The following is a 14,658-nucleotide window of genomic DNA, read 5'->3' as shown; positions in this document are numbered from 1 at the left end:
ATAAACAAGCATTTATAATTAACCCCCCTCTTTGTTTTGTCTAACAAACAGTGCACCATGATCTCCATGATGTTTTCTTTTTGTTTAGCAGTGGATAATGCTAGGTGTTTCCTACAATGACTGCCAACCTTGGGAAGACCTTGGCTACCACCTCATAAAGGAGGCATCTCCATCTTTATACACTCCTCCCCCCCCTTTGTCATTTGCATTGCCAGCCCCACAGTGTCTGTGAATTATTTACAGCTTATAGATACAGGGATGAAAGTTAAACTTAATTGCAGATCAAACATTAACAAGTAATGATCGAAAAGCAGAGGATTCTGATGAATAATAGATATGTGTTCCATCAGGCTACCATGGCTAAGAATCAAATCAAGGGTATGGTATAGTTACAGGCATGAGTAGGCCCGACTACATCTTCCCTGTTTGCCCTGTCATCTGATGCAGCTCCAGCACTTGCCTGTCATCAGCTCCCTGCCCCCCGCTTTCTGACTCAAATGTTAAGACTGGGAAAATGTGAATCGGGACTTTGCCATCTTGATCAATTGAGTTTCCCTGCCAGTCCCAGGAGAATGGGCTCCCTCTTTGAGTCTGGTTCCTCCCTTCAGAGTTTTTCCTTGCTACTGTCGCCTCTAGTTTGCTCACTTGGGGCTTTAGGCGGGGATGCTGTAAAGCGCTTTGAGACCATGTAATGTTGTGAAAACACACTATACTTATATCCATCCATCCATCATCTGCCGCTTGTCCGGGGTTCGGGTCGCGGGGGCAGCAGCTTCAGGAGAGGCACCCAGACCTCCCCCTCCCCAGCTACCTCTACCAGCTCCTCGGGGAGGACACCGAGGCGTTCCCAGGCTAGCCGAGAGATATAATCCCTCCAACGAGTCCTGTGTCTGCCCCGAGGCCTCCTCCCTGTAGGACATGCACGGAAAACCTCTCCGGGTAGCCGCCCAGGAGGCATCCGCACCAGATGTCCAAACCACCTCAACTGGCTCCTTTCGACATGAAGAAGCAGCGGTTCTACTCTGAGGCCCTCCCGGATATCCGAACTTCTCACCCTATCCCTAAGGGAGAGCCCAGACATCCTGCGGAGAAATATCATTTCGGCCGCCTGTATTCACGATCTCATTCTTTCGGTCATTACCCATAGCTCATGACCATAGGTGAGGGTAAGGACAAAGATGGACCAATAGATCGAGAGCTTTGCTTTTTGGCTGTTCTTTCTTAGCCACGACGGACCGGTTAAGCGCCTGCAAAACTGTAGACACCGCTCCAATTCGTCTATCCAGCTCCCGATCTCGCCTACCCTCACTCGTGAACAAGACCCCGAGATACTTAAACTCCTCCACTTGAGGCAGTACGTCTTCCCCGACCCGAAGAGGGCAAACCACCCGTTTCCAGCTAAGAACCATGGTCTCGGACTTGGAGGTGCTAATCTTCATCCCAGCCGCCTCGCACTCGGCTGCGAACCGCCCCAGTGCATGCTGGAGATCCCCAGCAGATGAAGCCAACAGGACGACATCGTCTGCAAAAAGCAGCGAGGCAATCCTGAGGCCACCAAACTGGACACCCTCAACACCCTGGCTTCGCCTAGAAATCCTGTCCATAAATATTATAAACAGGATCGATGACAAAGGGCAGCCCTGGCGGAGTCCAACCCGCACTGGGAACACGTCCGACTTATTACCGGCAATGCGGACCAAGCTTCTGCTCCGTTCGTACAGGGACCGAATCGCCCACAACAGCGGACCCCGGACCCCATACTCCCGAAGCACCCCCCACAGAGCACCTAGGGGAACCCGGTCGTAAGCCTTTTCCAAATCCACAAAACACATGTAGACTGGATAGGCAAACTCCCAGGCCCCCTCCAGTACCCTTGCAAGGGTATAAAGCTGGTCCAGTGTTCCACGGCCAGGACGAAAACCGCATTGTTCCTCCTGAATCCGAGATTCGACTATTGATCTCACCCTCCTCTCCAGTATCCCGGAATAGACTTTCCCAGGGAGGCTGAGAAGTCTGATCCCCCTGTAGATGGAACACACCCTCCGGTCCCCTTTCTTAAATAAGGGGACCACCACCCCGGTCTGCCAATCCAGCGGCACCGTCCCTGACCTCCACGCACTGTTGAGAAGGCGTGTCAGCCACGACAGCCCCACAACATCCAAAGCCTTCAGGAACTCCGGGCGGATCTTGTCCACCAACGGGGCCCGGCCACCATGGAGCTCTTTAACCACCCTGGCCACCTCAGCCCCAGTGATGTGCAAGCCCCCCCCAGTACCCTCGGGCTCTGTGCCCTCAGATGTCTCAAAGGCAGTGTGCGTAGATGTATCTGAGGCAGGTACTCAAAGTATTCCTTCCACCTCTGAGTGATGTCCCCAGGTGAGGTCAACAGCACCCCCCCCCCCCCACCCCACTATAAATAGTAGGAACCAGGAGCTGCTTCCCCCTCCTGATACTTCGGATGGTTTGCCAGAACCTTTTTGAGGCCGACTGAAAGTCACTTTCCATGGCCTCACCGAACTCCTCCCACGCCCGGGTTTTTGCTTTTGCGACTGCCCGAGCTGCGTTCCGCCTGGCCCGCCGGTACCCGTCAGCTGCCTCCGGAGACCCCCGGGCTAATAATTCCTGGTAAGCCTCCTTCCTCAGCTTCACGGCCCCCCTCACCTCTGGTGTCCACCATCGGGTACGGGGGTTACCGCCACGACTGGCACCGACCACCCTGCAGCCACAGCTCCGTACGGCCGCTTCCACAATGGAGATTCATACTCAATGTCCCCAACCTCCCCCGGCATGCAGTTGGAATTCTGCCATAGGCACGAGTTAAAGCTCCAGCGAACAGGAGCCTCTGCCAGATGTTCCCAGCAGACCCTCACTATGCGCTTGGGCCTACCAGGTCTGACCGGCTTCCTCCCCTGCCACCTGAGCCAGGTGGTGATCAGTTGACAGCTCTGCCCCTCTCTTTACCCGAGTGTCCAAGACGGAAGGCCGCAGATCAAATGATACGATTATGAAATCGATCATCGACCTGTAGCCCCGGGCATGTTCGTACCCTTATGCTCAAACATGGTGTTTGTTATGGACAAACCATGCATTGCACAGAAGTCCAATAACAGAACACCACTCGGATTCAGATCAGGGAGGCCGCTCCTCCCAATCACCCCCTTCCAGGTCACACTGTCGTTGCCCACGTGAGCGTTGAAGTCCCCCAGCAAAACGATGGAATCCCCCCGCGGCACGCCAAATAGCATACCACTAAGGGAGTCCAAGTAGGCCGGGTACTCTGAACTGACACTCGGTGCATAAGCGCAGATGACAGTCAGAGACCTATCCCCGACCTGAAGGCGCAGGGAAACAGCCCTCTCGTTCACCGGGGTAAACTCCGTTGTTAATGCACCGAGCTGTGGGGACACCAATAGCCCCACCCCAGCCCGGCGTCGCTCACCCACCGCAACTCCAGAGTAAAAGAGCGTCCAGCCCCTCTCCAGGAGATTGGTTCCAGAACCCAAGCTATGTGTTGAGGTGAGCCCGACTATATCTAGTCGATACCTCGCAACCTCATGCACAAGCTCAGGCTCCTTCCCCACCAGAGAGGTGACATTCCATGTCCCGAGAGCCAGTTTTGTCAGCCGGGGATCGGACCGCCAGGGCCTCCCTTGGCCGCCACCCGATCCACAAAGCACCGAACCCCTGACATTCCCCCTGCGGGTGGTGGGCCCACCTGGGGACAGTCCCGCGTGCCACCAGGCGCTCGCCAAAGGAGGCCCCGGTGACCCTAGTCCGGGCGAGGGAAACGGGACTTTGTTTTTATACTTTTTCATAGGGTTCTTTTGGATTGCTCTTTGTCTGGCCACTCCCCTGGGACCTTTTTGCCTTGGGAGACCCTACCAGGGGCTATTGCCCCTGACAACATAGCCCCCAGGTTCACTGAGGCACGCAAACCACTCCACCACGATAAGGTGGCAATCCAAGGAGGAGACTATACTTATATATACACTCACCTAAAGGATTATTAGGAACACCTGTTCATTTTCTCATTAATGCAATTATCTAATCAACCATTCACATGGTAGTTGCTTCAATGCATTTAGGAAATTGTCGTGACCAGGACCACACCCCTAAATGCATTGAAGCAACTGCCATGTGATTGGTTGATTAGATAATTGCATTAATGAGAAATTGAACAGGTGTTCCTAATAATCCTTTAGGTGAGTGTATACTATATATATTTCAATTCCTATATCAATAACACACACTAAAAAGTAATAATAATGATATTGATTGCTTGTATGTGCAAGTGTTGGTGTGAGCTGATTTGTCATTGGATATGCTGGCATTTGATGCTGTCAGGGGAAGCGACAGCCCCCCCCCCCCAGGCCCAAGGCGAAGGCAGGGGAGACCAGGCAACCGAGAACACCCCGCCGCCCCCCCGGCACAAGAGCCCACGGCCATGCGTCCCCGAGACAACCACCCGCCCAACCCAGGAGGCAGCCCGCGAGGGACTAAGGGGGGCCCATATAGACAAAGACCCCCCACCCAGCCCAAACCGAACCCCCCAATCCGCCTAGCAGGGCCCAGAGCGTCCCAAGATTCACCGGGTTGCCCGCCAGGGCCCCACCACGGCACAGCAGAGCCAAGGACCACCCGGCCCACAGCCCAAGAGACAGGGAGTTAGGGGGGGCCCCTCAACCCATTGCCTCCCCGTCCCATGTTGGTGTGAAGTGTGCATGTATATGTGTGAGAGAATTGTGTGTTTATGTCTACAATGCATTAAAATTAGTGGGTGCAGTTCGGGTATGAGGGCCCCACCACTGGCAGATGGCAGAGTCCCCCATCCCCTTCCCCGCAACCCCAAGGCCCTAATGTAATATGGACTGTGTATACACTACCGTTCAAAAGTTTGGGGTCACCCAGACAATTTTGTGTTTTCCATGAAAAGTCACACTTTTATTTACCACATGAGTTGGAAAATGAATAGAAAATATAGTAAAGACATTGACAAGGTTAAAAATAATGATATTTATTTGAAATAATAATTGTTTCCTTCAAACTTTGCTTTCGTCAAAGAATCCTCCATTTGCAGCAATTACAGCATTGCAGACCTTTGGCATTCTAGCTGTTAATTTGTTGAGGTAATCCGGAGAAATTTCACCCCACACTTCTAGAAGCCCCTCCCACAAGTTGCTTTGGCTGGATGGGCACTTCTTGCGTGCCATACGGTCAAGCTGCTCCCACAACAGCTCAATGGGGTTTAGATGTGGTGACTGCGCTGGCCACTCCATTACAGATAGAATACCAGCTGCCTGTTTCTTCTCTAAATAGTTGTTGCACAATTTGGAGGTGTGCTTTGGGTCATTGTCCTGTTGTAGGATGAAATTGACTCCAATCAAGCGCTGTCCACAGGGTATGGCATGCCGTTGCAAAATGGAGTGATAGCCTTCTTTATTGAAAACCCCTTTTACCCTAAACAAATCTCCCACCTTACCAACCCCAAAGCAACCCCAGACCATCACGTTACCCCCACCGTGCTTGACAAATGGCGTCAGGCACTCTTCCAGCATCTTTTCAGTTGTTCTGCGTCTCACAAATGTTCTCCTATGTGATCCAAACACCTCAAACTTCGATTCGTGCATCCATAACACTTTTTCCAATCTTCCTCTGTCCAATGTCTGTATTCTTTTGCCCATATTAATCTTTTACGTTTATTGGCCAGTCTCAGATATGGCTTTTTCTTTGCCACTCTGCCCTGAAGGCCAGCATCCTGGAGGCGCCTCTTCACTGTAGATGTTGACACTGGCGTTTTGCGGGTACTATTTAATGAAGCTGCCAGTTGAGGACCTGTGACTCGTCTATTTCTCAATCTAGAGACTCTAATGTACTTATCTTCTTGCTCAGTTGTGCAGCGGGGCCTCCCACTTCTCTTTCTACTCTGGTTAGAGCCTGTTTGTGCTGTTCTCTGAAGGGAGTAGTACACACCGTTGTAGGAAATCTTCAGTTTCTTGGCAATTTCTCGCATTGGAATAGCCTTCATTTCTAAGAACAAGAATAGACAGTCGAGTTTCATATGACAGTTCTCTTTTTCTGGCCATTTTGAGCATTTTATCGACCCCACAAATGTGATGCTACAGATACTCAACCTGCTCAAAGGAAGGTCAGTTTTATAGCTTCTCTAACCAGCTAAACTGTTTTCAGCTGTGCTAATGATTGCACAAGGGTTTTCTAACCATCCATTAGCCTTCTGATGATTACAATGAGCAAATGAGCAAACACACTGTACCATTAGAACACTGGAGTGATAGTTGCTGGAAATGGGCCTCTATACACCAATGTAGATATTGCACCAAACACCACAGATTTGCAGCTAGAATAGTCATTTACCACATTAACAATGTATTTCTGATTAGTTTAAAGTTATCATCATTGAAAAAAACTATGTTTTTCTTTCAAAAATAAGGACATTTCGAAGTGACCCCAAACTTTTGAACGGTAGTGTATGACTAAGTGCAAAAAGTGGGTGAGCAGTCAGGCACGGGCACCCCACCCCACCCCACCGCTGGCAGACGGCAGAGCCCCACCTGCACCTCCCCACCGCCCCTCAAGGCCCTAGTGTTATGTGAAATGTGGTGTCGGGCCCAGGGGAGCAATAAGGGCGTGCCAGGAGTGGACCCCCCCCCCCGGCACCGGAGCCAGATCCCTGACTGGCCCCAATTAGTCCCCATCACCGACCCCGCACAGCCGGCAGGGGCAGTCAACCGGGGTGTTCAGGGGCGCCACAGGCAGCCCGTCAGCAGGGAACCCCCCCCCAAGCGCAGACCGGGAGAGTCCCGCCCCACCACGCCCGATGAGACCCCAGCCAGCAGTCAAGGATGGGACAACCCCAGGCCCACCGGCAAACGGGGAGCTGGTCCGGTCAGGCGGGGTGACCCCCGCCCCCCGGCCACCCCAGGCCCCCCCTAAGCGAGGCAGAGGCTCCCCCCACCGCCCCCCCCAACCACCCCACAGCGCCCGAGGGCCCCACGCCGGAATCGGCAATGGCAGACAACGACCCGCCCCCACCAGGCAACGGGCCCGGGCAGACCAGGCCCCCCCCGTATGCAGGCGACCACCCGCCTGGGAGCCGGAGCAGCGGCCCCAACAGACAGAGCCCACGCCCCCAAATCCACCCACCCCAGCGCAGCGGCACAGGCAGAACCCAGAGGCCCCACCCCCCGATCCCCCCCCGCAGCACGCCACCCACCCCAGGGGGGGCAGAACCCCCGCACTGCCCCCAACAGGCCAGGCCAGCGGCCACCCAGAGACACTGACCACACGACCTCAGCCAAGAGGAGCACCAGAGGACCCCAACCACCCAGCCTCCCCCTACATTTTACTGCTCAAGGACATTGTGTCATATGGAGTCATAGAGGAGAGGTAAGGAGCATGCACTTATTAAAATGTGTTGCCACACCCACCACACAACAAACCACCTCAGGGATGAGAACCTGAGTGCAGCCATGTTGCGGGTGATACCTCAGCACCACACTGGTCCAAAATGGAGCAGTGTGAGTTTTTTCCAGTGGCTGGAGTGTCAATTCTGCCACCAACCCCCAAAATTCCCTGTAAGCTGGAGGACCTCCTTACAGGGCTGGATGTAGATTAACGTCATACCCAGGATGAAGCAATTGCAGGTTAAGGGCCTTGCTAAAGGGCCCAATGGAATAGAAGCACTCCAGGCATTCAGAGGATTTGAACCAGCAACCTTCCAGTTGTTGGCACAGATCCCTAGCATTAGAGCCACCACTCCACCCAACAAAAACCATAAAAAAGAATGAAACTGTAAAAAACTAAGGAAACAAATGTTGAATACGAAAGTGAAATAAATACAAATGTAATGAAAATAATTAAAACACGTATAAGGATAACTATGAGACACAGCCCGAGACACAGGCTCACCTGCAATTGTGTTATGGCGTGCTACTGCCACCGTGTGGCTCTGCTAGGGAAATGCAACTACCGCCGGTGCTATGTTGTGCTATTTTTTTTTGTCATAATCAGCTTTTCACTATCTTATCTGGGACAGACCGATTATATCATGACAAAGACAATCCATACTTTTATTTGTGTGATATAAAAATCAATATCAGACGTTCGCCACCATAACCATCATCAACCATCATCAACCATCACGACCCCTCGCGCGTTCGGTTCGCATTGGGGGGGGGGGAATAGAAACGGTGAAACATGAAATTGCCAGTTGATCCGACTGCACCTTGTCTCCCTATCAGTGAAATTTCTGTACGATGTATACCTGTCCGCGAACATAAAATGGTTGGGATACCCGTATCATATATTATTTTAATGCTCCTAATGTGTGATTAGTGTTTCTTTCAGTGTTGGTTGGAGTTTCCCCAATTCTTGTGTTCATTATAATTAGTATAAGTTACTGCTGTACTCCCTGCACCGTTGTTATCGGTTGATTGTCTGATGTTCCACACCTTGTCCCTCTCCTTAGCCCAGGTTCCTTTTGTACGTAAGTGCCTGCCCCTACTCCGCTCTTTACTCAATAGTTGTGTTCAAGTTACTGTGATACGGTACTATGTGTGCGCTTGTGTGTTCATAGTCACTGTTTATTGTGAACTCTGCTTGGTTTTCTAGTCCTGCTTCCTGTTTAGTCCAGTTGCTTTGTTGTGTTATTTGGTGGTTTCATTAGTTCATTCCCATTCCTCCCAATTTTGTTTTTTATCCTCCTGGTACTCTTCCTTTTTCCTGCCTGATGATGATCTATGCCAGAATCCTTTACAGTAAGCTGCAAGTAAGTCTATATATTAGTTATATACATTAAAGGCACAAACCGACCATTTGACCACACAACACGCAGAGTCAACATCAGCGAAGGGGAAAGTCCTACAAAGCAGGTTTGACCAAGATCAGGAAAACGCGCAGAGGGGGACCGAACAGGCGAAAGCCCGATGGCTGTCAGAAAGGACACTGGTCGTGATCGTCCACCTTAGGCATAGTATTTTCACGTAGATTAATCGGAGTATATGAGGATAGTGTGTAATCCAAGCAACGCACGATAAAATTCCAGGAGATAAACATCTGTTTTATACGCATGAGGGAAGGCTGTGAGGCTGTTTCTCGGGATAGCCTACTCAGGTCCATAAATCCGTCCAGAGCTTGAAAAATTAACCACGACCGTTTTTATTGGTTTCATCATTTACGCAGCACGCCCACCTTATTGCTTGTTTCAATTATCCACCCCTTTGTGTGTCTTATACTGCAGTTTATACAGACGCTTAATTGGTGATTTCGCGGAATTTTGCGTGTCAGCTGAGAGGGAAGTCAGCAAATTTACAAATGCACTCTTGAATAAACGTCTGACCTGTGCTGGAGAGAAAGATCTGGACCAGTCCTGAAAAACACGTGAAATACTACCTAACGAAAAGTGTATTTAGCCACTTACCGATGTCGCTTTTGATCTGGATCATGAAGCCATCACTACGGCTGCACTCTCCCCATTGGGGGTTTAATTTCACGATTGCGACCTGCCTGCTAATGATGCTGTACTTCATCCTGCCGAAATCGTTTTTGCCTGAGCGATTGGACCCCGCAGCCACGGTGACTGCGAAAGCGTTTGTGTGGAAGGTGCACAAGAAGCACTGGCCGGTGTGGGATGAAAACGCCACGGAGATCGGGGTGGCGATGCGTCGTGCCATAGGGGAGTTTTGGGAAAGAAACCAGTTTAGTGTCCCTCGCAACATGATGCACCGGAATGTTACCCTGACCCAGAGCGATCTCATGCACGAGCTGCGGACTCGGGTTCCCCTCCGGACGATAGAGCCGGAAGACGGTCCGTTCTCTGGAAACGAGTGGCAGGAGTACTTACCTAGGCGGAGTTTGGAGCAGAGTCTGGGACCTCTGAAGACGTGTGCTGTGGTCATGTCTTCTGGGTCCATCGGGAACTCCGCGCTGGGAGCAGAAATTGGTGAGTTTTTCGTCAAATGTGCGTAATGACGCGGGGTTCATAACGGAGAGATTCCATCGTGCCGCAACACGGTGTCTGCTGCTGAAAGGAGCTGTAAAGCCGGTTAAAAGTACCAAATAAACGATTTATGTGGATTAAAACTGCAGTAAAAGTAATTTGCTTTGGTTCAAACTGTGGGTGAAGTGAATCACTTGAGTTTGTGGAAATGCCGCGAGAGATGCATGACAGCCGCTGCGCGCGCCTGCGCTTCCCCGCTTAGATAAACACGACGCGGTGCTCCGGTTCAACGCGGCTCCCACCCAAAAATACAGTACCGACGTGGGCAACAAGACGAGCATGCGCCTCGTCAACTCACAGGTACAGTTACCGAAGATCTTCAGTTTGTATATGTTAAAAGACTCTGTCACTCGTCTGGAGGCTTAACAAGACCAGGGGCCTGTTTCACAAAGCAGGATTACTTCATTAGCCAGATAACTTGCCAGATTTAAGGTAGTCTGGGCTAAATGTAAATTGATGAAAATAAGGTCTATTTAGCCCAAACTACCTTAAATCTGGCAAGTTACCTGGCTAAGCAAAAAATCTTGCTTTGTGAAACAGACCCCAGGGGGGTATTCCAGAAAGCAGGTTATGTGACATACCCGGGTAAGTTTAAGGGTAAGTTAGTGGATAACCTCAACTTTCGGTTCCAAAAACGGAGGTTAACTTTCTGGGTATGTACGTAACTATAGCAGCTTACTCTCTGAAGATAACCTGCTACTGAGCAGGTTATGTTCCAGGGTAAGTTTGTTGCAGAAGGTTACTGAGCATGGCGTGCGCTTTTGATGACGATCCTGTGAACGTGGAAGCATAAATTATACAAGGTTTTTTTTCGCCGGGAGAGAGTTATAAGACCGCGTATTGATGTCTTGTCATTTCCTAATGATTATTTGAAAAAGCGTTATCAGTTTTCAAAAGAATCGTTCATTTACTTAACATCTCTTGAAACCGCATATTGCAAATGTCACAAACCCAAACCGCGGGTCTGCGCTTAGCACAGAAAACATTCTGTACATAGCGCTTCGGTTTTTTGCGTCAGGGCATTTTTTGTACAATATGGGCGACGCAGAGCATATAGGAAAGGCAACTGTGTGTAGAGCCGTTCGCACAGTATGTCTGGTACTTAACGCTTCTTACACACGTTTATACAGTTCCCTGTCCATAAAGCTCTGCGTGTTATTAAAGAGGAATTCCACAGAGTGGTAGGTTTGTCCTTTGTAGTAAAATCTATGATGCATATTTAATATATAGTCATACTATTTATATCTATAGCCTACACACACACTTGATACTTCCCTATATGACTTTCTATTTCAGGGTTTCCAAATGTAATTTGGAATACATGTAATACATGTATAGTGACAATAAAAGGCATTCATTCATTCATTCATAATTGGGTGCATTGATGGCACCTACATTCCTATTAAAGCTCCTTTAATAAATGAGGGAGACTATGTTAGATAGATAGATAGATAGATAGATAGATAGATAGATAGATGTCTTTATTGTCACTATACAAGTACAGCGAGATAGCGGAGGAAATCTATTCATAGTATCAATGTGCAGGTAACTTGATTTTGTATCCTTAATTTTTTGCCTTGTTAAAATCATCAAACTCATTACTTTTTTCCACTAACTATAGGTAATCATTACAGGACAGTACAATGCTGGTTACCACTGGTTGCCCTCAGATGGGGTGAGGGGAGGTGGTGGTGGGCTCCCGCCAGTTAGACGGGCTTCAGCCTTTTTTCTATTAGCTACATGACAGAAAGAATATACTAAATCGTGTTTAATAAATAGTTAAGTGATCGTGTAATCAATTACCTTTTTGCAGAATGTTTTTGTGTTTCATTTTGACTTGGCTCAAAGTTCTTCTGTCTCCAGAAGGATTACACTTTATTAAATAAGAAACCATATATTCCTAGTCGAGACACATTGTTATTTTAACCTAAAGAAATGAATGGCAGGAAAAGTAAATGCTTTCATAGTGATTTAACAGTAAAAAGGATGCGGAAGGGTTATGTGTTTAATTATTTTGCATTATAATAAAAGGGGAGGCGATGTCAAATTTGCAATTTAATACACTCGCATTTATTCTGTCCTTTATTTTTTGCCAAGCCAACTCTTTCTTTAGCCGATGCAGCCGTATTGCTTTTTTTCATTATTATTGGCTTGAATTCCTCATATGCGTGCATTAAAACGTCCAACTCCGCCTCTGTGAAGTATGCCGCTCTCTTTTTTTCACTTTGATTTTCCATTCTGACTCGTGAAATCGGCGATCAATTGAAAACGTCTTTATGTATGCACGGTGCACGCGCATTAACTCTGGGTAAGCAATAGGAGGTTGATTGAACTTACTCTTCTCAGGTGTTTTGGAACCGACATACTCATGGTATGCGGGTTTGGGGTATATCAACCCAGAGGTTAAGATTTACCAAATGGTAAGTTAACCAAGCTTTCTGGAATACCCCCCAGGTGGTCTGTGTTTGTTTGGGGTAAAATGATCTCATGAAGGACATTCAGTTGCTGTGTTGGGAATGTCTAATTATATGATTCTCTACATTTTAGAATACTATGGTTATTAAAAAAAAAAAAAAAAAAAAAAAAAACAGATGTAATTATGCATTGCCCAAAAAAGTATTTAAATAATTAATTGGGGGGCAACTCTATGGGCTCAGACTCAGAAGGTTCAAATTCCGTAGTCAGCAGAGTGACCCCACCATTGGGACCAGCAAGGTCCTTAATCTCAATTGGAGTTCCCACATATACTGAGCAACTCCTTGGCTGTTTTTCTTTCACTTGCTGGTCAAACTCTGTACTGTGTTTAGGTCAAGTGGCCAGGGGGGTATTCCAGAAAGCTTGGTTAACTTACCATTTGGTACAGTAAATCATAACCTCTGGGTTGATATACCCTAAACCCGCATGAGTATGTCGGTTCCAAAACACCTGAGAAGAGTAAGTTCAATCAACCTCCTATTGGTTACCCAGAGTTAATGCGCGTGCACCGTGCATACATAATGACGTTTTCAATTGATCGCCGATTTCACGAGTCAAAATGGAAAATCAAAGTGAAAAAAAGAGAGCGGCATACTTCACAGAGGCGGAGTTGGAAGTTTTAATGCACGCATATGACGAATTCAAGCCAATAATAATGGAAAAAAAGCAATACGGCTGCATCGGCTAAAGAAAGAGAGTTGGCTTGGCAAAAAATAACGGACAGAGTAAATGCGTGTGTATTAAATTGCAAATTTGACATCGCCTCCCCTTTTATTATAATGCAAAATAATTAAACACCTCTTCCGCATCCCTTTGACTGTTAAATCACTATGAAAGCATTTACTTGTCCTGCCATTCATTTCTTTAGGTTAAAATAACAATGTGTATCGACTAGGAATATATGGTTTCTTATTTAATAAGGTGTAATCCTTCTGGAGCCAGAAGAACTTTGAGCCAAGTCAAAATGAAACACAAAAACATTCTGCAAAAAGGTAATATTTGATTACACGATTACTGAACTATTTATTAAACACGATTAAGTATATTCTTTCTGTCATGTAGCTAATAGAAAAAAGGCTGAAGCCCGTCTAACTGGCGGGGGCCCACCACCACCTCCCCTCACCCCATCTGAGGGCAACCAGTGGTAACCAGCATTGTACTGTCCTGTAATGATTACCTATAGTTAGTGGAAAAAAGTAATGAGTTTGATGATTTTAACAAGGCAAAAAATTAAGGATACAAAATCAAGTTACCTGCACATTGATACTATGAATAGATTTCCTCCGCTATCTCGCTGTACTTGTATAGTGACAATAAAGACATCTATCTATCTATCTATCTATCTATCTATCTATCTAACATAGTCTCCCTCATTTATTAAAGGAGCTTTAATAGGAATGTAGGTGCCATCAATGCACCCAATTATGAATGAATGAATGAATGCCTTTTATTGTCACTATACATGTATTACATGTATTCCAAATTACATTTGGAAACCCTGAAACAGAAAGTCATATATGGAAGTATCAAGTGTGTGTGTGTGTGTGTGTGTGTGTGTGTGCAGGATGAATACATGTATAGATATAAATAGTATGACTACATATTAAATATGCATCATACATTTTACTACAAAGGACAAACCTACCTCTGTGGAATTCCTCTTTAATAACACGCAGAGCTTTATGGACAGGGAACTGTACAAACGTGTGTAAGAAGCGTTAAGTACCAGACATACTGTGCGAACGGCTCTACACACAGTTGCCTTTCCCACATGCTCTGCGTCGCCCATATTGTACAAAAAATGCCCTGACGCAAAAAACCGAAGTGCTATGTACAGAATGTTTTCTGTGCTAAGCGCAGACCCGCGGTTTGGGTTCGTGACATTTGCAATATGCGGTTTCAAGAGATGTTAAGTAAATTAACGATTCTTTTGAAAACCGATAACGCTTTTTCAAATAATCATTTGCAAATGAAAAGATATCAATACGCGGTCTTATAACTCTCTCCCGGCGAAAAAAACCTTGTATAATTTGTGCCTCCATGTCCACAGGATCGTCATCAAAAGGGCACGCCATGCTCAGTAACCTTCTGCAACAAACTGACCCTGGAACATAACCTGCTCAGTAGCAGGTTATCTTCAGAGAGTAAGCTGCTATGGTTACGTACAT

General features: G+C 47.6%; 1 protein-coding gene across 2 annotated transcripts in view; it reads left to right on the top strand.

Annotated features, from left to right (window-relative positions):
- Positions 1 to 8,545: 8,545 nt before the first annotated feature.
- The window catches only part of LOC140588880 (beta-galactoside alpha-2,6-sialyltransferase 1-like), a 14,062-nt gene continuing 7,949 nt past the window's right edge, over positions 8,546 to 14,658 (top strand). The window contains exons 1-2 of one of the 2 annotated variants that reach the window (XM_072711469.1): positions 8,859 to 9,958; positions 10,218 to 10,315. In XM_072711469.1, coding sequence (XP_072567570.1) covers positions 9,439 to 9,958; positions 10,218 to 10,315 — 618 coding nt within the window. In that variant the 5' untranslated portion in view covers positions 8,859 to 9,438. Of the gene's footprint in view, positions 8,786 to 8,858; positions 9,959 to 10,217; positions 10,316 to 14,658 lie in introns of those variants that run through there. The other variant, XM_072711470.1, reaches the window with a different exon arrangement.

Source organism: Paramormyrops kingsleyae, chromosome 4 (assembly GCF_048594095.1).
Source record: "Paramormyrops kingsleyae isolate MSU_618 chromosome 4, PKINGS_0.4, whole genome shotgun sequence".
Classification (NCBI taxonomy): Eukaryota; Metazoa; Chordata; class Actinopteri; order Osteoglossiformes; family Mormyridae; genus Paramormyrops; species Paramormyrops kingsleyae.
This window is presented reverse-complemented; position numbering and strand designations above follow the sequence as displayed.